The following is a 22,860-nucleotide window of genomic DNA, read 5'->3' on the forward strand; positions in this document are numbered from 1 at the left end:
CCCATCTGGATTTAGACTGAGATTAAATTACACACAGGTGGCCTCTATTTACTAATCAAATGACTTTTAAAGGCAAATTTCAGATTTTTCCACTGCCTGATTTTGCACTATTTTTGTTAGCTTGTCACTTAAAAACAAAAAAAAGATGAAAAAGTGGAAAGGATTTGAATGCTTTCTCTGATGTACATTCGTACAGAATCCAGTTGCCAGAAACACTGATAAATAAGGAACTTCACCACATTTTTGTTTTTCTGTAGAGTTTTCAAGTTCTGTAATAGATTGCCGATCTAGCCTAAAAGAAGAAGAAGAAAAAAAAGTGTCTGATCTGGTTGTTTGTACTCCACTGCATAAAAACCCGGCACACAGTCATGCCATAAGGCTTCGGTCCAAGCTGAGTCACGCAACAGTAGATGGAACATCATTACGGTCAATCTAGTCTTTTGTTAACCGTTCCAGTGAGGAACCTAACACATTAACAGCATCGGGGGACGGGGCTCTGAATCCCTGCCTGCTGGAAAATGACCAACGTCATAATTTGCAGCCTCACTGAGAACCAGCAGGTCATGGAGAGTGTAATAATGATCTGATGTGTTTGCAGTTCCCATGCAGCGTGCTCCCGAGCCGTTCCACCAGCAACAAGCGGTGCAGTGTGTTATCTATCGGCCTGTCCGTGTGCCTTCCCTTATGTGTGTTTGCGTTAAAGTCCTGGTGTGTCCCATTTTGTCGTCAAACGCAGTCTGCTTTGACCGTCAAGAGATCTCTCCTGCTCGCTTTCACACTCCACGAGCACATCAAGGCGGGGAGATGCGCTCACGCAGACTCTCACGCTGGGCTGCTTGTGCGAGCTCCCACCGCCCTCCATCGGCTCCGACGCAGCCGCGTCGCCCCCGTGTGTCACGCAACGCCACGGCTCCACGAGGGAGGTCGCGCCGCAGGGCAACTCACTCAGACAAATCTTCTTACAGGCACGTGCGTGAACTGCAGGGCGAGTTCACTGACGGTGCCATCCACAGTGGGGGGGGGGAGGAAAGAAAGTGCAACGGCACGACATGACGGAGCATTTTGTCGCCCGAAACGAGCCAAACCGTGGTGCTTGTATGCCGAAAACACTTTCTGTTTAACCAATCAGAAGCAGACGTCACTCACACAGGACACACACACACGCACACACACGGGTCATATGGTTTCTTACTTCCAGGAGGAGGCTGCTTTCATTGATGGTGGTACCCAGAGGAAGGCTATCTTTCCTGGGTTCAGGGTTGGAGGATGCTGGGGTGGTGACGTGCTTCCTGGAGGGTTTGTCTTGACTCGCTGCAGAAAGAAAACACGTAAATACATCAGCACTTGTGACGGAGACTGAAATCAGTTACTTCAAAAGAGACTCAACAATGAGATCATTGCTTTTGTTTTGTTTTTTTCGGCCGGTCGACGCCGGTCACGCAGGAGCAGATGTTTTAAGCCCCACGCTGGCCGGCGCCCAAAAAATTCAAAAAATGACTGACTGACAATGATGTTTCTGTTTACAAAGGCGCTGTTGTGAATGATTAAAGGGAGAGCTAGAGCATTTCTCAGACATGTGGCAGAGTCATTACCCGTATCAGTCTCCCTTTTGGACGGCATAAATGCTAGTTACCACACCAGGCGAGTGTGTTGGGTCAGTTTAAAAGCAGGGAAACAGTTTGAGGGTTTGTATAACTTTTCAGGGCTCCTTAAGCACAAAAAAAGCACATCCAACAATCACAGAAAGTTTGGGGCAAACTGGGATGTCAGACTGATGTGTTCATGCTACACAACCTGCATAGCTAGCCTCAGATCCTTAGTAGTTGAAGTAAATACTGTATGATTCAGCCTGGAAGTGATCATTAATAGTGGATCCAATCCAGTACAAACAAGACTTTTTAAAATTTGAGCAATTCCAAGAGTGACTTCTTGAATAAATTTAAGACTATTTAGAAAATAAGAGGGGAACATTTGCAGATGTAAATTTACAGAACTAGAACTACAATCTGCTTCTGGCCACCTTTTTCTATAAAATATTACAACACTCTCTCATCATCCTCAACCTCATAGATATTTTCTCTCTCAAAGTAAAGCCTGCACAATAAAGTGCCTTATAAAAGTCTTTATGCTCAATGATCTTCTTCAAATGTTACGTCAAAGATCCATTATCTGAAGTTGGAAAGAGCGAGCCGCAAGCCGACCAAAGACCTTGGTGTCCGCCATAACTGACATGAAACGCTGGGCAAGGAGAGCGTTAATCTGAGAGGCCTGTGGTGGCGCTGCACCAAGAACAACTGAAGTAAATGACATGAAAACCTCTGAAGAAGACACTGATCGCAACACAAAACAAACACAAATGGAGTGTCGTCAGTTTTTAGCACTTGTAGGATTTCTCGCTTTCTTTGGTAAAAGACGACGAGCTATTTCTCGTGCTAGCGCTAGACACGCACCTTTGTTTTGGTTGTATTTACCCATAATGCCCTGCGCTATAGTTTTGTTTCCTGCTTTGGGAGCGGCCTCCGATCCGCTTAGCATTCACTGTGAACCACGGAAGAGTTTACGTCAACCAAACCGGGACGTAGGTTTATAGGCGGACTAGAGTTCGCTGTTTTGGTTCGCATCGGAGTTCGACTGCGCATTCACACCTCCCAGACTTTCACACAAAGCGGACTTTCTAGAAAATGAATTAGTTATATTAAAGCGGGCTAAACAGGGCTGGTGTGTGTTCACCCTTATAACGGCTTGAAAACTGATGATGACAGGTGTGTCTGAGGTATTTTCAAAGAAGAAAGAGCAACAATGTCAAGTCTCAAAGCTGGTAGAGATACTCTAAAAGCCTCACAGCTTCAAATGCAGCAAAATGTGTTTTTCTTGACTCAACGGGACTTGATACAAAACACATGCCAGACTATGTGAAAGATTTTTTCTTTCCTCTTTCATTTTCCTTCCATCTCGCAGTTTTCTGCCGCTTTGTGTCGATCCGTCACATGAATTCCCAATTTGCGGTTGGGTAACGTCAAACGACGTGATAACATTCAAGGGGTATGAAAGATTTTTGCGAGGCACCTGCTCTCCAGAGTTTGGTTTACCGAACTGTCACATGCTCTCCCATCACTGCATGTTTAGAGGCATGTTTGCGTGTCTGTCCTGTGGCTGTTCGGTCGGTGGGGCATGTGGCTCCCTCCGACAGATCAGACCTTTGCTCCATCACTCGTAGCAAGCGCAGATTAGTCACGCAACTCACATCCACACATACCTCCATCTGCATTATGAAAACCATTATGATCACCACGCCAATATGTCCTCTAATGATTCCTCCAACCCCTCCCGACGCCACCGCCACAGCCCCCAACGTACAACCTCATTACGGCTTCAGTTCATCACCCTTGACCTCCTACTGTCCCCTGTCTTCATCCCTCCCCCCTTCCAACTCCACTTCGTCGCTCCATTCTCTCCACTCTATCTTTGCTCAGCTTTGCATAACAGGTGATCAGCCAATTTTGGTGCAAACAGAGATTTGTGTATCCATACATTTTGTTTGGACTCTTTTTTTAAAAAAAAAAAGATTTTATTTTCTCCACCACAAGTAATCGTTTCTTCCTTAAGCTGAAACGCAGCTCATGAAACGCACTGACAGCCTGAAAGCCTGTGCTTGTGCTAATCGCTTTGTCATCACCTCCACTAAGTGAGAACACATACAAACAAACAGCTGCAGACAGCCGTCCCACAGAAAAATCCTTCTGTTCAATCACCAGAATATCATCCAACCAGTGGAAACCATTGCGGAGGGGAAACGAGTCTAATGACCGTCTTTATTTCCTCCCCTTTCAACGCCTCGTATATTTTTGTTTTCCCTCTTATGGCGGCTGTTGGAGAGGATGCTACGTCAGGAAAGACAAACACTCGGGATGATTAATTATCGGCACCGGCACTTTCCCTGCCAACAATGTGGGCTTTATTCCTCGCCCGCTAACGTCTTCGGCTTTGCTTTTCTTCGCCTGGAATTTTCTCCGTCTCTGGTCCGAAAAGGAAAACAGAGTGGGTAATGGTGAGGCGTTTATGGGCGCTGTGTGAGGACTGGGTGTTAGGTAAAAAAAAAAAAAGTGACAAGTACAGGGATGTGAAAGCTGCCAAAAGGGTGAGGCTTGAAGTGTTTGGTTCCTTCGGTCGGCCAGAACTGCCTTTTCCACTGAGAGTACCGAATATCAAGGCCACCCTCCAATTATTAGGTTACGCTTTGACTTAATTTTTACGGTAATGCCGGCAAAGAACCGCTTAGAGAGAACTTAGTTATCAAGCATTTTGCTTGTTTGATCTCAATTAACAACTGAGTTGAAATATCTTCTTACGTGTAAAGTGCTGTCAAAAGTTATTTTACCCTCATAGGGTTAGGGTTAGGGTTATCTTTTAAACTAATTAAAATCAAATCTTAATATTAGATCAAGACCCTTCAGCACACATTTTTGCCTTTGCGAATCCAATCATTGTCTGAAAACTACTTTTCGCTTCCTGGCGTCTGATTTTCAGGTCGGTTTGATGACATGAAACATGCAAGTAAGACAAAAAGTAAAAGAAAAAAGGACCAAGAAATCCATGAGTGTGCGTAAACCTTTCTTCACAGCAGAGTAAAAGAAAAAAAAGAAGAAAGAAAACGTCTTTTTTTTTTTTTTTATCAGCTCCAGACGCGCCACTACGGTTTATGAACCTCCTGCTCTCTGCCGGCGAGTCGGCGTGGACGAAGTCCTCCTAAACGAGCTGTTTGCTCCTGGAGCCTCCAGGGGGAGAGGTGAGCGCGGGCTGCAGTGCCAGCAGATGAGAAGAGAGCACAGTGTGGTTGCGTTTGCCTGACTTCAACATCCCCTCTTTTTTAAAGCCACTTCCTCCTGTAAAACCAAGAGTAGCTGAAAAAGACAATAACGCAGAGAAACGCAGCCGACAGAAAAACGAGAAGGCACTTAGACGATTTTACGGTGCGGATTAAAGAGACAAAAGAGAGGGAAATAATTTTTTTCAAAATTGCCAACGTAAAAAAAAAAAAAGAGCTGTTGAGAATGGCTGCAAGTGATACTATTATTATGGTGTATAATAATAATAAAAGTTATAAAAGTTCTTGACTTTAAAATTGGATTTTCTATTATTATTGTGAAGCGCTGCATTGTTTTATGAGTGAAAAATGCAACATAATTAAGATTTACAACTTTAAAAAAAAATTTTTTTTTAAGCACCACTTTTTCTGATCAATTCCCAGAATTTATTTGACTCGTGACACCTGCTGATGGGTGCTGGCTACTTCAAATTCGTCACAGCTGCAGTTTGTTGTCATTACATAACTATTTCCTTCTAATTTCGGTAGCATAGCACAGCCTAACGTTGCAGTTCTACATACAGTCTGTGCTATTTTGCTGATGTGGGTTAAACAGTCGTTTTTTTCATTTATAATGTATTCACAGTGAAAGTGAGACCGTGTTGGCTGATGCAGTTTGTTTTATCTGAATTTGATCTTCTTCTTTTTTTCTTTTTTTTTTTTACATACATTACATACATAATTCAGTAAATTATCAGTGAATGTTCAGAGTTAAGGATTTAAGGGACAAAAGAAAGCAACATTAGAAGAATAGCAGAGATGCAGCCATCAGGCTTTTCTTTACAGTCGATGACAACTTTGTCTTTTCCTTATGCCTGGACCGCCGTAAATATAAAAACTGAGAAAATACTGCAGGTTTCTTGACGGCGGTGCTAGTTTAGAATCCAATGACAATAATGAAGGAAATACAAGATCATCCCCGTTCCGAGGCTGTGTTTCGATACCGTTAGTTTATTTGATTAAAGTAAAAAGAAGTTCAAAGTACATTTTGAAACCTAGTGAGTTAGAAGTCCTGAAAAAGTGGGAATTCTTAATTCTGATGCATTTAATGATAAGGTTTCAAATAAAAGTCGGACTTTTCATGGCCCGACCTGCAGGTCACCAATCGGAAGACCAAACTGAGGGGAAACCGGCAGCCGGTTTCACGGAGCAGCGTAAGCTCCCTGCTCACTTTGACTCATGTTTTCTATTAATTCTCCCCTCCTCGTCTTGCAAGCTACGGTAATTGAAGCAGCATGGTGTGCCATCTTTTGGCTGCGTGTACGTTTTCCGGAGAAATGTTTTCGTCCTGAACACGCACGACGCCGTGCGGCACAGCAGTTCCTCCTCTCCTACAAGGCTACAACATGTAATAGCGTGTGTGTAAAGACTACTGTAGGCGTGGGGGTGTGTGTGTGTGTGTGTGTTGAGATTCGACTGGCTTGCTGCCACCTCCTTTGCCTAGTCCCGCCTCTTCCCTCAGCACTCTTCTTCTCTGCGTACGTCTCTCTCTCTCTTTCTCTCTGCAGCCACAGGAAATCCACAGTGGGGAGAGCAATACTCTCAGAGAGAGAAAAAGAGAGAGAGGCGCTGGCTGATCAAGGGCTGCTTGTCACGCGAGCGAGCCGTCTGTCAATCTACCCCCCCCTTCTTCCTGACAGGCTGCTGGAAGGCGGCCAAGGCCTTGCGTGCAAGCCGGCAAGCCACATTAACCCATAAAGAATTTCATAATAGCAACAGCTGTTAAATATTGATGACTTCTGGCAAGTTCTCAATGGTCGATCCGCAAGGAAAGGTTGAGCCTTGCGCTTGTATTTCAAGCTTGTGCTTCATTATGCCACAGATCAAATGTCCGGATGTTGGCCGGTCCAAATCCGACCATTACTGCCTTCTTGTTTCACAAATAAGAGTTTTTTTTTTGTTGTTTTTTTTTTTTTATTGTGCTCTTTTCTTGAGAGAAACACTCAGACGCTTCCACTGGTTTTCCTCTGCTGCCGTTGCAGCTGACTCAATCCTCAATCAGCCTATATACCAGTATTAATACCGAGTTGTGTTTTTCTAATCTTTCCCATATTGTTCCGGATGAGAATGTTTCGTTTCCCCCTTGTGACATGGTTATACGTCAAGGGATGAAACAATTTAGAGACACTCCCCCCCCCTTGTCTGTTGACAAAACATCATCCACGAAAAGTACTTTTGTTGTTTTTTTTGCCAGCAATTACAAATATGCATCTTTCAGAGTAGATTACGATGCGAGTGAGTGATGTTTGCTGGGATGAAGGGCAGGTGGGTGGGTGGGGGGGGGGGGTTAGAGTGTGCATGTGGACCTGAGAGGGAAAGCCTAATCTCTGAGGCGAGTTGGAGGGGGAAAAAAACAAATCTAAATAGAAAATTTGATTCCTGAACACACAACAACAAAGGCTTTTGTTGTGCGCCGAGATGCCGAAGCAGAAAGGAAGTGATATTATGACAGCACAAATGGGATCACGCAGAACAAAAAGTGGAGATGTAAACTCTATTGTTTCCACTTCTCTGTTTTAGTTGGCAGGCGGAGGCGCTTGCCTCTGTTGTTCTACACGACTAATATGCCGACTAACTCGAGGCCTCGGGCAAAACAGACTTGCATGGCAGCTTCTCCACTCTGCTACTGTATGCGGTTTATTGCACGGCCCTTCGTTGCGAAAGTTTTAAACCAATCCGATTTAGAAAGCCACCTCGCCGCTCCTACGAAAAGCACCGCCGCTGTGACAGATTTTTTTTTTTGGGGGGGCAAATAATCTCGTCTGTCGCCTTTCCAATGAATCCGCCGAGAGAGTGATAGATGGGGCCGAGGCGCTTAAACATTGTCTAAATACTCCTTATGTTTGCCTTGTCGAGCCTCGGCAAAACGAACCACAGCACAGATCCGATGTGGTGCAGCACTTACACAGACAATTAGAAAAACTAACTCGACGCAAATGGCTGGAGGCCCTTCGCTGACACACTAGGAGTCGCATCCAAGGCCCCGCGTTGCGTGACGCGAGCCAATTAGGCAAGAAAAGAATTTTTATTTGCCAGAACCCGGGGAGAGAGACAGAGAGAGAGAGAGGTCCTTCTAAAACGAGGCACAAACAAATTTGCGAGTCTGTCGCTGGAGACGCGAGCGCGTTCCACCAGTTACGACCTCGACCGCGGACGGCGCGTCCTGCAAGGCCGGACTCAGGATACGGCGTCCCTCGTGAGTCACGGTGATGAGAGCGGCAATCCTGTCTGCGGACGGAAAGGCAACGGATTCACACAAAACTGCATGTAGAGAGAGAAAGAGAGAGAGAGAGGGGAAAAAAAGGGGCACACTGAAAAACACAAAGAGGTTGTATAGTTTGAGCTCAGTGGAAACTTCGTTGCGCAATTTCTGGTGTGTTTAAATTTCTCTCTTTTGCTTCTTTTATTTGGAACATACCCGTTTTAATATTCTCCAGTAAGTTTCATGAAAACTTTGATATCACTGCTTGTTTTTAGGTGGTTTCCTGCTGGCAAACTTTAAATTTAATCAAATTAGACGCGGATTCCATTTGCGATAGCTTTTTTTTGTTGTTGTTTTTTTTCATTTTGGAGAGGAAGGAAGTGATATGAGATTGTAGACAGACCAAAAACTACAAGAGAAAACCCAACCAGACATGCAAATTAACATCACCATGGGTTCAACTTTTAATGCAAATAAACTACAGTCATTTCATGTTGTTTTTTTTCTTTGAAGTCTATTTTATAAGAAATTTCAGTGGTTAGACGTATAGAAGTGCAAGTTACTCTATAAATAGCATTCCCTTGAATTCCTGTTTAGGTCTGTAAGGTTGTGACCTCTTGCTCTCTCAAAAATTGCTGAATTGAATTGCTTCATAAAAGTTGCATTCAAGAAAATCCAGCTGGCCAAAGCAAAACGTGGCATTTCCATAACTACACTCACACAAATCTAAGCTTTTACAAGCGGTCTGGAAACTATTAGACCTTAATTACAATAAAGTCTTTGTTAAAACTATAAAGTTCATGAGATGTTACAATGGAGCAATTTTACTAAAATAAATACCAAAAATGTGCATGTGCAAATGTTTCAATACACTATAAATGCATGTTCTGAATATAATACATGAAAAATGGCCGAAAAAGATGATGCAGCGGAACAGAGGAACGTTAGTAAGTTAATTTAACAGAGGGCCTGGTTCAAACATTTCCTTTGGGCGTGCCGTGGTGGCGTAGGGCGTAGCGCGACCCGTATTTGGAGGCCTTGGGTCCTCGACGCGGCCGTAGCAGGTTCGACTCCCGGACCCGACGACATTTGCCGCATGTCTTCCCCCTCTCCTTCCCTGTTTCCTGTCAGCCCACTATCACATAAGGGACACTAGAGCCCACAAAAGACCCCCTGGAGGGGTAAAAACAAAAAAAACCCATTTCCTTCAACCCTTATTAACCAATTGAACTCTTTTGTTCCCCATTGTGCATCAGTTTATTTTTCTGTTTTATTTCTGATAGGTTTTAACAATGAAAAAGTTCAAAATACATGATTTAATTTGATTTGTAAGAAAGTCGCCAATGGAATAGATTGTTTAAAAGTTGCAACATCATTGTCTGACAAAGATCTGCAGTAGTAAATGTTCCTCTTGTTAGATTAGAGTCAATAATTACTTTTAAAAACCCAAAAAGGGCTTAGACAAGACATTCTTGTGAGAAATTACTATCATTTGTTCACACTCGACGTCATACGTCAGTGGAACATCAAGAGTGTGAAGACGAGACTGTGTCAATCCGTAAATGATTTGGGGAAACGCCGTTTGAATCTAAGACAGCATAAAAAAGAATTGCATTCAGCCCATGACTTTCAAATTTGACACAAACGCTATCCCCCAAAACTCCACATCATGATATTATCAGCACTCAACAGTTAGCCAGATAAGAAATCAGAGAACTGAACTTGAAATTCAGAGTAAAGGCCTGGTTGATTATTATCTTCCACAGCCCTAATTATGTCAGTCTAATCTTATGAAATATGACAGATATGAACCTGGATTAGACCAAAATACGTCTGACCAACTTCCTGTTGGTAGATAATTACAGAAGTCATAAAACGACATTTACTTACACTAACCTATGAAATACTCTGAAAATACCTAAAGGGTGAGTATTATGAATTTTCCAGGCACATAGTGCCGATTTACAGCACAATCATGTAAGTATGCTACCTGCAGTTATTTAAGTCATGCATATCAAATATGACTTAAAAGAAATTTTGCAATTTGAGGCTTTGAAATTGGGGCTCTGTCTCTTTAAGAAGCTTTTACTCTTTCCAACAATCCGCTTCAGGTGCCTTATCACTTCAATGCTTCAATTGCTGCTTTGATTCTATTTGCTGTTGTTTTTAGCAGAAATTAGACTGAGAGGTAGCCTGTATGATGAGCTCAGCTGACTCGCATTTGCACCTGTTGTTTGCTAATTGCGAGCATTCGGTTATTTTCATGAATACAGCAGTACTAAAATCATACTGGAATTTGACTTCAAAATCAATCTATCAATTAAATTTAGCAGTAAGGCAGTTCAAAGGGCTTTATGTCATAAAAACACAAAAATAAAAAGTCATAAAAAACCCCGTGGTGTTACACACCCACTGGTTATGTTAAAAAAAAAAACATCCTTGCTTTCATTTGTGTCATTTCTACAGAAAGCATAAATCATGCGTTCCTCAGGAAGTGGGAAGATTACTTAAACTAGGAATGCACCAATCTAAAAATCTGGGCTGATATTGGTATTGCTGCTGTGGATAATAAACAATATTTACCAATATTATATATGTACGTTACGACCTTTTCGACATGGTGAATTATCTGTTTTGCCAAAAGATGATGTAGTCAAAACAAAACAAGAAAAACACTTTTGGCCAAAAATAACTTTGGCCGTTATTTCAGGAAGGTGACGATATGCTAAAGAATGACAAACATCGTCCAGTGCCGACGTTCATGACGACATAACGTACATCCCTAAACTTAAAAAAATTCCAGTCCTTTGATCCACTGGTTTCAGGACATGGTTTATGTCGAGGAGAACTTGACATATCTGTACACTGAAAGGCCAAGCGGTGTGTAATTAAAGGGGTGCAAGGTGTTTAATGCACCCGAGGTTCAGAGGGATCAAGTGCTAACCATAACCTTAATCATGTTTTATGCATGGCGGCCATTATCATGTCATGCAGAAGACAAAGCTGAGGTATCATGTGTCCACACTGGCTTTCAGTGTGTGTGTGTGTGTGTGTCTGTGTGCGTTCAGAGTATTTTTTATTTTTTTGTCTTCATTATACTTGTGGGGTTTCATTGCCTCATGAGGGCCAAAAAAACTAAAACACGAGTTCAAAGAGCTGCTTGATGATCAAAGTTTTTATTACGGTTCTTGGATGATGGGAAAGGTTAAGATAATGCAGATTCTGATGGTTAGGGTTATGGGAAGGGAACAGTTAATATATGCCATATGTTATAGGATCTTGGTATATAGATAGACATGTACGTGTATATCAGTGTGACCACAATAAAGCCAGAAATCAGAAGCAAAGTACAGCATTTGGCAGTCTGTGTTTCCTGTACAAACCAAGTTTACAGTATCTGTGGCGACTTATTACTCTTCTAATTTAAAACATTACTTTTCCTCACCTTAATTTTAGACTATAAAAGAAAAGAATAGAATAGAAAAATCCCTTATTGTCCCACTGTGGGGAAATTCAGCAGGCGAAGTAGCAAGTTCAGGTGAGTGGGACGTTCGTATTCACACAACGGTAAAGCTAAAAGCTAAACTTCGTTTACAGTTCCCATTACTACAGCTGTATATCTTGTCAAGCTTTCCCTGTATATTTGTAAGAAAAAAGTATCATTTATGATCAAACAGAAGTCTGAATTATATTATTTAAGAACACATTTCTGTGGTAAACGGTCTGAACATCTTCAGAAACATTTGATTTTACTGAAAGGCTCAGTTGTTAGAGCCACACAAGCCTATCTCTTTAATTTTGACTTGTGTACGGAAAAATAAGAAAATAAACTCGCAATTAACTTGTACGTTCGCCTGTTCTCACTGCGTTCCTGTGTTTTTCCACCACCATCGCTTAATAATGCACTTTAGGAACAGTGGCTTTTCTGAATCGCTCTTTTTTTGTCTAAGTGACTGAGTGACAGAGCACTATGTTCAACTCAAGTCCCACTAAAGTCCATGTCATTAGCTGAGTCTCCATTAGCCATAGAACTGTGCAAACTGAAATTACGCAAATAAACTTGCTTAATGGAAACACGGCAATTTTCAATAAAGAGTTTTTGCACTGGGATGAGGTGGTTTTTCAGCCGTATCGCGGCGGACGTAGTTCGAAGAACTGCAACGTAAAAAACGAGTCACATGATCAACAGCCGGATGTTACTACCGGCAAAAACCACGAAGAAGACAGCAACAGGAAGTAGTCTTTTTAGTGGTTTTTAGTTTTTTTTTAGTTGTTTTTTTTTTTTTTTTTTTTTTTTGGACAATCTGCAGCTGGCTCGACCAGAACCCTCGCAGCATCGCACAGTTCATAAAAAGTCGTGTGTCATTCGAAGGTGTTGAATCCACGGCTGAATTATGAATATAATCTCATGCCACTGTTTACATCCGCCGCTGCCGTGAGTTTTAACAACTTATCGTGTGCGCGAGCTTATTCACACGTGATTTTCTTTTCATTTCATATTTAATGAAAACACCACGATTGCAAAGTTGTGTTTTCTCGACATTCGAAGACCATAAACAAAGATTCGCTCACACTTGCAGCTACTTCTTTACGCTACAACTAAAAAGTTGTTAAGGGCATTTTCGAAGCTGTTTTTTTGTTTTTTTTTTGGAAATATAATATGCAAAACTTGAACAGCAGCTCTAGACTATCACAGTGAAGGAATACGATTAAAAAACTCTTTTTTGTTTTTCCAGGTATTGAGTGTGACTCTGCCTCTGCGTGTCATCATGACAGACCCGTGATTGTTTCTGCTCACAGTCTTGTCTCTTTGTACTTGCAACACATTGTTCGATCACTTCAAGTAGCGCAGGAAGGAAGGACATATGCTCCCTTTGCTCTGGCCCAGCAGGGAACATGTGCGGTACTGTGTGAAATATGAATTATGAGTTGCTGTAAGACGTCAGGGGAGGGAGGGGGCTCGGCAAAAATGATGGTGGGATCACGCAAACCTGCTGAAAAAAAAATAATGATGAAGGAAGGAGACAGTCACACAAGCTTGGGATTGCACTGCAGACGTCAGTCGCCACTGTTTTTTGGCATCTGTGGTTAGCGTGATCCTTTGAGCGTACATGGGTACATATAGCAACATATATATGGGTGTGTGTGTGTGGTTAATTCCCAAGCATCTAAAGAGATTTTCTGAGGATAAACAAACACTGACCCTCCCTGCCCTCACTAAAGAGACCATTGCTGTGAATATGAGGATTACTTCTTGCTCTCTGCACGTGAAGCGCTGCCAGCTGCAGCCCACACATCCACGCTCGCCCTAGAGAGAACACTACAAACACAGCGTGGAGGGAAATTTAACGTTTAAGTCGCTTTCAGTCTGAATCGGAGCGGGAAAATGTAAGTAAAAGTTCAACAAAAACACATTGTTTACCGACAGTTTAGATGGGTTTTCTTTCCTCGCTTGTTCCTTCAGCAGCGTCACGACCTTTCCTAATCGAAAGCGGGCACAGCTTACGTCTGATAGCCACAGAAAGGTAACATTTACCATGACAGACAAGTCTCGACGTCGTACCAGAAATCAAACAAGGCAACAGACGTCAGCGCGAGAGGAAGACGGTTCGGGAAGACAGAGGATGATGCCTTTAAAAACTCATAAAACTGCGTCTGAGCAAATTGAAGCTTTTGTCTGTCCTCATGCACCATTTGTAAGAGGTACTTGGAGGCTCCTTTTTTGGCAGCATTTGGATTACTGGTGAAGAAACCTTTATTATTATTATTATTATTATTGATAGCCAGTACTGTTCCTTAGCAACACCTAATAATATATTTCCTCAAGTAATTATTATCTATGTAATTGTTGGCACAGAAAAAATAAATAAATGTGAAAAAAACTGAGTGAAACATTTTCGGGAGTTTTAGAGTGTTACTTTTCTAACTTCCTGTAGTTGCTTGCTGTGCTAGGAAGGAAACATAAACATAAAATGGAAATTTATTTTCAGGTTGACAAAAATCTGTATACGGGAAGAACGCTGTGAGTTTTTATTTATTTTTGAAGCATTGACAGCAGTTTCCCTCAGCTACTTTTCTAACTTCCTGTAGGGACGAGCTGTGTTGCAGTTGTACGATTAGCTTGTATGTAAACAGAAAACAAAAGCGTTTGGTTTTAGCTGGGCAAAAATCAGAAAAATGTGAAAGAAACAGATATTTGTCTATTTTTGAATGAATGTTTCACGGTAGTTTTTAACTGGTTCTTTCTAACTTCCTGTGTTAGCTAGCTGTGCAGCAGTGGCAACAGTAGAATTTAAAATCTTTGCTCCACAATAACAGTAGTATAAATAACCAAATGTTCTCTTCTGTTTTCAAATGTAAATGTTAAAATTGAACATCCATGCATGTACACATCAGTTGTTTCTTTGTCAAACTTGCTGCCAAAGCAACTATGAAATAATTGTACAATTAAAATAATTGTGAAAATGAAAAAGCCCAGTTTAAAAGACAGTACAGTGAACTCGGTGTTCTTTTAAATAGCAACTTCAAACGTCTGAAACCTTTTAAAAGACAATGATGTCAACTGTGAGACAAACACAGAGCAAACTTGTGTTGGGTTTAAGGCGTGCGTTATTTTAGTCCTCACCAAAACCCAAATACAGCAAAACCAAACTGTACGTCTGTGTGAAGGTGTGTCTGTGTAGCTCATCCTTCCTTTTTTTCTCTCTCTTACTCTCTCTCTTTTGCTCTTTGCTTGTGTGCGTGCAAAGCCTGATGATGATCCCATCACCATGTGGTTAAAATGACACCGCTTCTCACGAAAGCCAAGTCGGAAGCAGGGGCCGGCGTGTGTGTGTGTGTGTGTTTGAATCAGAGGGGGTAGAGGGAGAAAAAAAAAGAGGGATCGCGTGGGGCAGCAGCGCAGAGTCCAGGAGGGTACGGCCGGGTCAGTCGCTGTCTACTGACCCAAAAGCTTCTGTATCCGCCTCCTCTCAGACAGAGACGCAAAACACTGAACTGTCAGTTCCACTGTCTTCACCGGACCATTGAAGAAGATTATCGGCCTGAAAGTACTTCTGATGTCAAAAACTGAAGCTTGCAGAATTGGTGGACGAGGATGTTCTTCTAAATCCGATAGCTTCCAAACGTTGGCACGAGAAAACTACGTCAAAGACCCACGGAAATGTCAAGATCTGTTATCATTTTACATTTTTCCTTCTCAAATATGACTGACTTCTAGAAACAGAGTGTATTTGCTCCACATAATTCAGTCTGATGAAACTTTGAGAGCCATTCTCTCAAACAGACTCTGTTGGGCCATATTGTCTTCAATTCTCGTTTGATTCCCACGTCTTTGATATCATTGGAAGTCTTAGAATCCATCCTTTCTGTAAATAACTCATAACTCCCCCCTCCTGAGGAGACTTGCTCATGGTTTTCCTGTGGCCAGCCACATTTCGGTTACCTATATAGACATCTGCAGGATAAGAGACTATAGAAATCATGTGCTTCTGATATCTTTCTCGAAGTCGTAGCTTGAAATGCAATCAAACGGATGTGCATCTGCCAAACGTTTTAAGACCAACACATGCTCGGCCTCGGAGAACCCTGGAGTGACTTTTATAAGTCTTATATTTTGAGCTTATTTCCCGGACGGAGCCAAGGCATTCCAGAGGAGGCTGGAAACTCGGAGAGGCGTTCTGAAAGCTGTATGTTGAACATAAAGCCCTAATGTGTGGCACGCTTCTCCCGTCGAACCCTTCAATTATCGCTCGCTCTCTAATGAACCTCAGTTTACACCCCGCGTCAGTAAACCACCGCTTAGCAGCAGCCGCTTATAAACTTCGACTCGTTGTCGGCGCCCTACAGCTGAGACCTGTGGGCCGCGCCCGCTGGACCGGCGCCCGCTTCTCGGATGCCTCGTGCTTTTGAACTCTGAATTCGAGGGATTTCGGCGCACCTTTTCTCACTTCTGTTCAAAACCTCTTCGACCAATTCCTCAAACGTCCGCGTATCAACGGCCTTTATCTCTTGGGTGCTTCTGATGTCGCAACCTCGTTTCCTCTGAGAAGTCATAAAAGCCGTGTTTAGAAGCCTAACTGCTGCTGATAAGTGAGTTGGCAGAGCGTGGCAAACGACTAGTGAAACAAGCAGAAGTGCTGTGGTCGACTGATTGACACTTTATTGGCTTCATCTTCAAGGCTGTGCTAGTCCACTCATACCCCCCCCAACCCACTGTTCAAGTCCACTTGCAGACAAACTGCTTTTTGGAAGCTTATTTACTTGAGTTTTCTGAAACCTCAAAACAAGGTCAAACTGAAGAACGTATAAATTCCCAAAGCCTCGGAGCTGCCTGGACTTTTTGCCGTGTCTTCCTGCCGTTTCCTTTTTGACTCTTCAGCTGGAGCGTGATTTATGAGCGGGATAGCAGAAATTCCTGTAGAATGGCTTCAGGATGTGCGCCGGGGAAGGAGCAGCATCTCTAATTCGGGAAAGTATCAGCGGCTTAGAACACATGGGATCAACACACAGAAGCCTCATTCCTCTCCTTAGCATGAAAACGCCGTAAACTTTAGTGTTATTTTCGTCTCTTGCCTTATAATTACCAAAACAAAGAAGAAAGTTTCCCATTACTGAACGTAAAAAGAAAGAAAAAAAAGGCATTTAACTCGTTTACGGTGCCTGGCGAAAGCATTTCCACTCCTTTTTAAGAGTGGGGTACACGTATATTCAACTCTTCTGAATGAGTGGAGTGAACAGTAGCAAATGTTTAGGGGATTCCTCAATATCCCTCAAACAAAATAGCTCAATCTGAGTCATTTTGGATAGGAGCTATGAATGTTTATGTAAAATTTACATCTGGATTTTGACGGGGCCGTTCTGCTCTGATCTACACTGTTCCATTGTAGCTCTGGCTGCATGTTTGGGGCCATTGTCTTCCTCCCATTGACTCTGATCAGCGTCTACAGGGAAGAATGGCATTCCCACAGCATGACGGTGCCACTGCCATGTTTTGCTGAGAGGAGCTCTGTTGCCTACGGCTTGCCTACTGCAAGCCATAGGCAACATTTAAAAGTGCAAATGGACTTTTAAATGTCTTTCATTCAGCAAGGTTTACACATCTTAAAAATAATAGATTCATATTTATACAATGTTCTAACTTTAAGAGGTAGGGAAACGTTTACAGTGCACTGTCCGGATGCTTATTCTAGTAATTAATTATTTTTTTTTTTGATGATTAATCGGTTAATCAGATAAACATTTGATACATTTTGACGATTTTTCATTCAACCACTAAAGCCTTTTGTCATACAATATTAAAAATGCAAATAACAAATCGCTAATTTAAAAAAAATAATAAGATAAACATTTTATTGCCTAAAATGTAGTAACTTAGCATGTGAAAAGCTCAGTCAGCCTTTCCCGCTTGACTTAGAATAAATACAGTGTACAGCTGATCTGCTGTTTTTTTTATAAACCAATTAATAACCTGTTAATAACCAATTGAACCAGGTGAAACTAAAACTTTACCACTTGAGGAGTTCTGGGTAGAACATATTTACGTTAAAAAAAGCTTTTTTTCATCTTAAATGCAAAATGTATAGATTTTTTTGTACAGTTTGTGGCTTGGTTACTGCTCAGTTTCATGCAAATAGGCCTTTTTTGGAGTCTGCATGCTCCAGTTAGCAACTGATCGATTTCTAAACCAGTTGCGATTATTTCAATAAATGATTAATCACGATTAATCGCTTCATCTCTACTCGAATTAATCCCACCATTTGTCCCAGTTCCTGTGGAGCATCTTCCTAAATTCTTCTAAATTCTTGAACTTGCACAGCAGGTTTCAGGCGTCCATTCAGGGGGACGTTCTCCTGTTACACACACACACGCGCGCGCACGCGCGCGCCCATTCTGTCCTCTCTCACACTGCAGAATAAACACGCCAAATACCCACATCCTCCTCATCCAACAACAGGGCTGCAACTGTTTCTCATGTGACAGGAGAGGGTGGGGGCGAAGGGTTGGGAAAAGGGGTGGAGTGGAGTGGGGGGGTTCTCCTGAGCAGAGGGAGTGGCGAAGAATAGCGTGCGAAGACCTAATGCAATGTTTCGAATCCAGATGGGTCACATCAGCAGCCGGCAATCAACATATTTGGTCCTGCCAAGTTTACACGCTTAACAAGTAAAAAAAAAAGGACAGTAAAGAAGAAAAGAGCTCTCTTCTCCCTCCCTCTACTTTCATCACCATCATCATCATCATCACCACCGTTTTGGTTCTGTTTATACTTCTCAGCAGATTGTTGTTATGTATTACTGAAGAGAGGGAGAGGCAGAGGTTTCCCTCCCTGACACCAGTAATTGTTCCCACCACCGCAGGGCCACTTCCAGCTGCCAAAACTACCTTCTCCATCTGCCGAGATGGGACTGAGGAGGGGGGTGGGGACACCTGGTGAGTCAGTGCAGCTTGGAGCCCTCGCCGCGCGCGCTCACTGGGGCCCTGTTTGCTTGAGAGACTGATGATATCTGAGCCTCCAGAGCAACACCGGCGGCAAGAGATTGCAAGAGCTTCAGCGCCCTCGCTCTGAATTATCAGCGACAAATCGCACACATGCATGGTTGCATTCGCACAAACACACACCCCAAGAGGCTGTGTGCACACACACACACCGAAAGAGTGTGTGTTTGTGCACACAGCCTCTTGCATAAACACACATGAAATCTCTTAAAGATTTCTGATTTCAGGGCAGAAATTTGCCCTGACGGTGTGTGTGTGTGTGCGTGGGTGTGTGGTCTTGCCAGTTAACTTTTTTTGTTTCCACTGTGGCCTCTGATCTTTAAATAGCCAGCTGTAATGTGTCGGTTCCAGCTTTTAACACCGACCGTCCAGACCAGACAGCCAAAAAGGTCTGCTTTACCAATTGCGCAAGTCTTTAAGTTAACTTTGTCTCACGCTGAGGGGAGCTCATCAATCTTTTATGGCGAGGAAGCAGATTTAAATGCCGCAGATGGCTAAAAGAGCAAGCAAAGCTCGCCGAAATGTACAGAACCCTGCCGGGTTTCTTCGGGCTTTTGCACTGTTGTCGCACTTGAAAGTTTCAGATCTTCAGACAAACTTTGATTTCAGACAACGACAAGACGAGTCATAAATACAGACTGCAGCTTTCAGTTGAAGGCACCTACTCCTTAAGTAACTGGTCGTGCTACAATTAGTGGCAAAATCTGCCTTCGAAAAACAGAGAAAGAGTCATTTACATGGTTGTGAAGGACTTTTGACCAACACACTGGAGTTTGCTGAAAAATTAATGGTGAAGTTTAAGGTGATGCCACTGCGGTTTAATCAAAAATAAGTCTGGACTTTGACAGAGACACGTAAAATCTACATTTTATTGATTTATTTTTAGGTATTTGGGGTTTTTCTTAGTTTTCACGTTAGCACTTAGAGTTGAGGTTAGTCCATAGGGTTAGGGGTAGCCCGAACCCTAAAAGGCTGAAGCTCCAAATACACCAAAGCTTAAGCTCACAAAGTGATGGCTGGACATTTTCCTTCAGAATCTACTGGTAGACAACAGGCTCCATTAAAAATGGAAAGTTGTTCCAGTCCTAAAGCAGCAAGGCAACCACAGATCATCATACTACCACCACCGTATCTGTCGGTATGATGGTATTTTTTCTGGAATGGTTGGTTTTTCACCTTACGTAACAGAACTAACATCATCCCAAAAGTTCCAACACTAGTGAACGCACTGAATATTGTCACAGAAGTTGAATTGATTGATGCCATTTTTTTAAAATTGATTTTGAGTAATTTTAGGTAGTCAAACGACTTGGTCTCTGATCTGCTTGGCGTTTCTTCAGATTAGGTTGCAATGTTTTAATTTTTGAGATCAGCATACTTCAGATCGTCAGTTTCATTTAAGGGATTTTCTGATTCTGCAGGTCAGGCGGTGAAACTGGACCAAGTGAAGGTAGCTTAATCAAAGTTAATTCACAATTTATCAAATGTGGGTAATTTTTCACCAACTATCAGGTTGATGTGGACAGATGTTTTCCCTTAATACATGAAATCAACATTTGAATGTACTCACTTTATCGTTTTTTGATGTTAAAATTTTATTTCAGAGTGACCATAATCTGTTAGGGGTCAGAGGCTTTCAAAAGCACTGCAGCAGCATTAAAAAAAAACAAAGAAAAAAAACAACCTTGGAGCAAAAGTAGAAACAGTAAAAGAAAAAAAACACAAGATGGGAGGGGACGTTAAGAAGAACAAAGAATGAAATTCTTCTCTTTCACAGGCAGGCAGTGAAACATGAAGAAAGCATGTGGTGGAGGGAGAGAGAAAGCCTTTTCAGATTTCACCATCCTGCGCGACGCCGTCAGAGCCAGAGCTCCAGATGTGGCTCAAACATGCGTCGAGTTTCATTGAGATAAAAGTTGGGTCTTTAGCGGCGCAGACCTGGCTTTTGGATCAAACCCATTCCAGCCTGGCGAGTGCTCGCGTGCACGCAGGCGGCTACGGTAGCGGATGAGTGATGGGCTTTGGCTTCAGTTTTAAAATTTATTTAAAAAAAAAAAAAAAAGTGTTACACAAGGGGAGCCAAATTTACTCGGTTTTGATTTATTACACAGCCGCACCGTGATGAACACCATTTACCCGGCATTTATCCACAGCTGTCAAGACTGATTTAGCGAGTCTCAGAGTTCACATCATCGCTGTGAGCTGAAAACTAACAGTTTGAAATGTTCGAGCACTTTATTATGCTCCTAATAGTGAACGTAGAAAGCCTTACAACTATTTTCAGGAGCCCACATATCGACTGGCTTTGCTTGTTGTCGTCAGAGGGTGAACTTTCAGCCAGTCGAGACTTAACTCCTCCGCTCTAACAAAAGGATATTGAACCAACTGCCTCATTTCAACACTGATGTGAAAGTCAGCAGCTGACATCACATCTGCCTTCCCTCCCCTTCCTCTTTGCTCCATCGTCGCAGCTTCTGCCTTGCTACACATTTAGAGTCATTACGGAGAATGTTACACGCTATCCCCAGCAGAGGAAGAGCATGAACTCGGATGCTAGACGGGTCAAGCTGACGGCAGCATAAAAGTGTTCAAGCGCGTTGCTTCAGACATTTTTCAAATAAATATCAAATGTATAGTTCAGAAAAGTGAGCTGCAGCGAACGAGTCTCTGGTCACATCTACATCCAGGAAGCTGAAAAGCTGGTCCAGAAGACCATAAACCACTAAAAAGTTACAAATCAAAAACATGTCAGCAGTTCATTCATGAACTGTTGCCTCGCTTGCATTGAGTGGTTGTTTACAAAAACGTCTAATGATTATTTACACAGGAAACCGAGGCAGCACTACACCACCAGTCTTCCTGTGTGAAACACATGATTAGAATTAAAAATGAAAAGCCTTTTTAGATAAAGGAACTGCCTGATATAAAAAGAAAAGAGGTATTTAAAAAAAAACTTCACAGTCTTAATTTAATTTGACATACTCTGATTAAAATCATTGTAAATGCTCCTACTGTGTATTTTCTACATGATCATTGGTGCTGCACAACATCCTACCTCAATTTTCCAAGTAAATATTCCTCAGTCGCTTTGTAAATAACCACCCAATCAAAGTAATAATGGTCTAAAATGGTGTTAACATTACATAACGTGCCAGTTTTTAAACTGGAGCTGATCAGACCAGATCTCAGCTTCAGTCCAGTCCTGACTTCTGCTGTAATGTCTTGGCATACAGGTTTTTTTTAAGACTAGGCATTCCAGAGCTACCATTGCTTGTTCTGGTGAAAACTGTTTTTATGGATGCTTTTAGATGGAAACATCATCCTTGGTTTTTTTTTTGCTTGTTTGTTTGTTGTTGTTTTTTTTAAATCAGCAATACCTGATTTATTTCATTGCCAGCTTCTTCTTATTCTTCATTGGTTCTTGGTGCACTTGGTGATTTCACACCTGATAGACCGGTAGACTCAGTACGACTGGGGACCAAAACTGTAACATTTGTTACATTTTGTGTTTGTGTTCACTGTCAAATGATCCAAACACTTATAAAAACCCATTTCCCCCCTTCACCTATAGTAGTGCTGCACCAAGAACCACCAACAGAAGCAACGTGAAAACCAATGAAGTAGACATGAGCGCAATGTCTGTCTTCAGGAAATGTAAACAAAAGTAGAGTGATGTCAGATTTGAGCAGTTTTCGTTGCTGGTAAAAGACTCTGCTTGGCATTCACAGAGGCATTCGAACCACGCCAGAGTTCACTTCAACCGAACCGAGACCGATGTTTTTAGGGGAACCAGGGTTCGTTTTTTTGGTCCGCATCAGAGTTTGATTTAACATTCACAACCCGCTCTGTTCTCCCCAAAGGAGCCGGACCTTCTAGCCAAACATAGTTCGATTAAAGCAGACTAAACAGGGCTAGTGTGAATGCACGCTTAGAGAGCTATGCTATGCTTACACCTGAGGTCTCGACAAGCTTAAAATGAAAAACCCTTACATGTGTGCCTATCTGCCTATTGATGTAAGAAAGTCATTAATATTCAAGGTACTATAGCACAGTATGTACAAGAGATCTGTATCTGCTAGACCTTTTTGCATTCCTTTGACTTGTATTTGTAAGAAATTACAATAGATAATGTCATAGGTGCTCACTGTGTCTCCAGTTCATGTTTCGCTGAGTCTTCGCCAAACAACCCACTGATAGGCTGCCAACTGGAGCATTGACTGTTACGCTTAAGGCATCTTTTTTTTTATTTTATTTGTTTTCAGTTTCACTTCAATCACATCTTTAATCTGGCGCGCAATCA

At 42.2% G+C, this 22,860-nt stretch overlaps 1 protein-coding gene across 1 annotated transcript in view; it reads right to left on the reverse strand.

The window, feature by feature from the left end:
- ahrra (aryl-hydrocarbon receptor repressor a) overlaps positions 1 to 22,860 on the reverse strand; it is an 80,922-nt gene that overhangs the window by 19,875 nt on the left and 38,187 nt on the right. Inside the window, exon 4 of the mRNA XM_032551459.1 lies at positions 1,193 to 1,311. Within this exon, the coding sequence (XP_032407350.1) occupies positions 1,193 to 1,311 (119 nt within the window). The remainder of the gene's footprint in view (positions 1 to 1,192; positions 1,312 to 22,860) is intronic.

This window comes from Xiphophorus hellerii, chromosome 21 (genome assembly GCF_003331165.1).
Source record: "Xiphophorus hellerii strain 12219 chromosome 21, Xiphophorus_hellerii-4.1, whole genome shotgun sequence".
Lineage (NCBI taxonomy): Eukaryota > Metazoa > Chordata > Actinopteri > Cyprinodontiformes > Poeciliidae > Xiphophorus > Xiphophorus hellerii.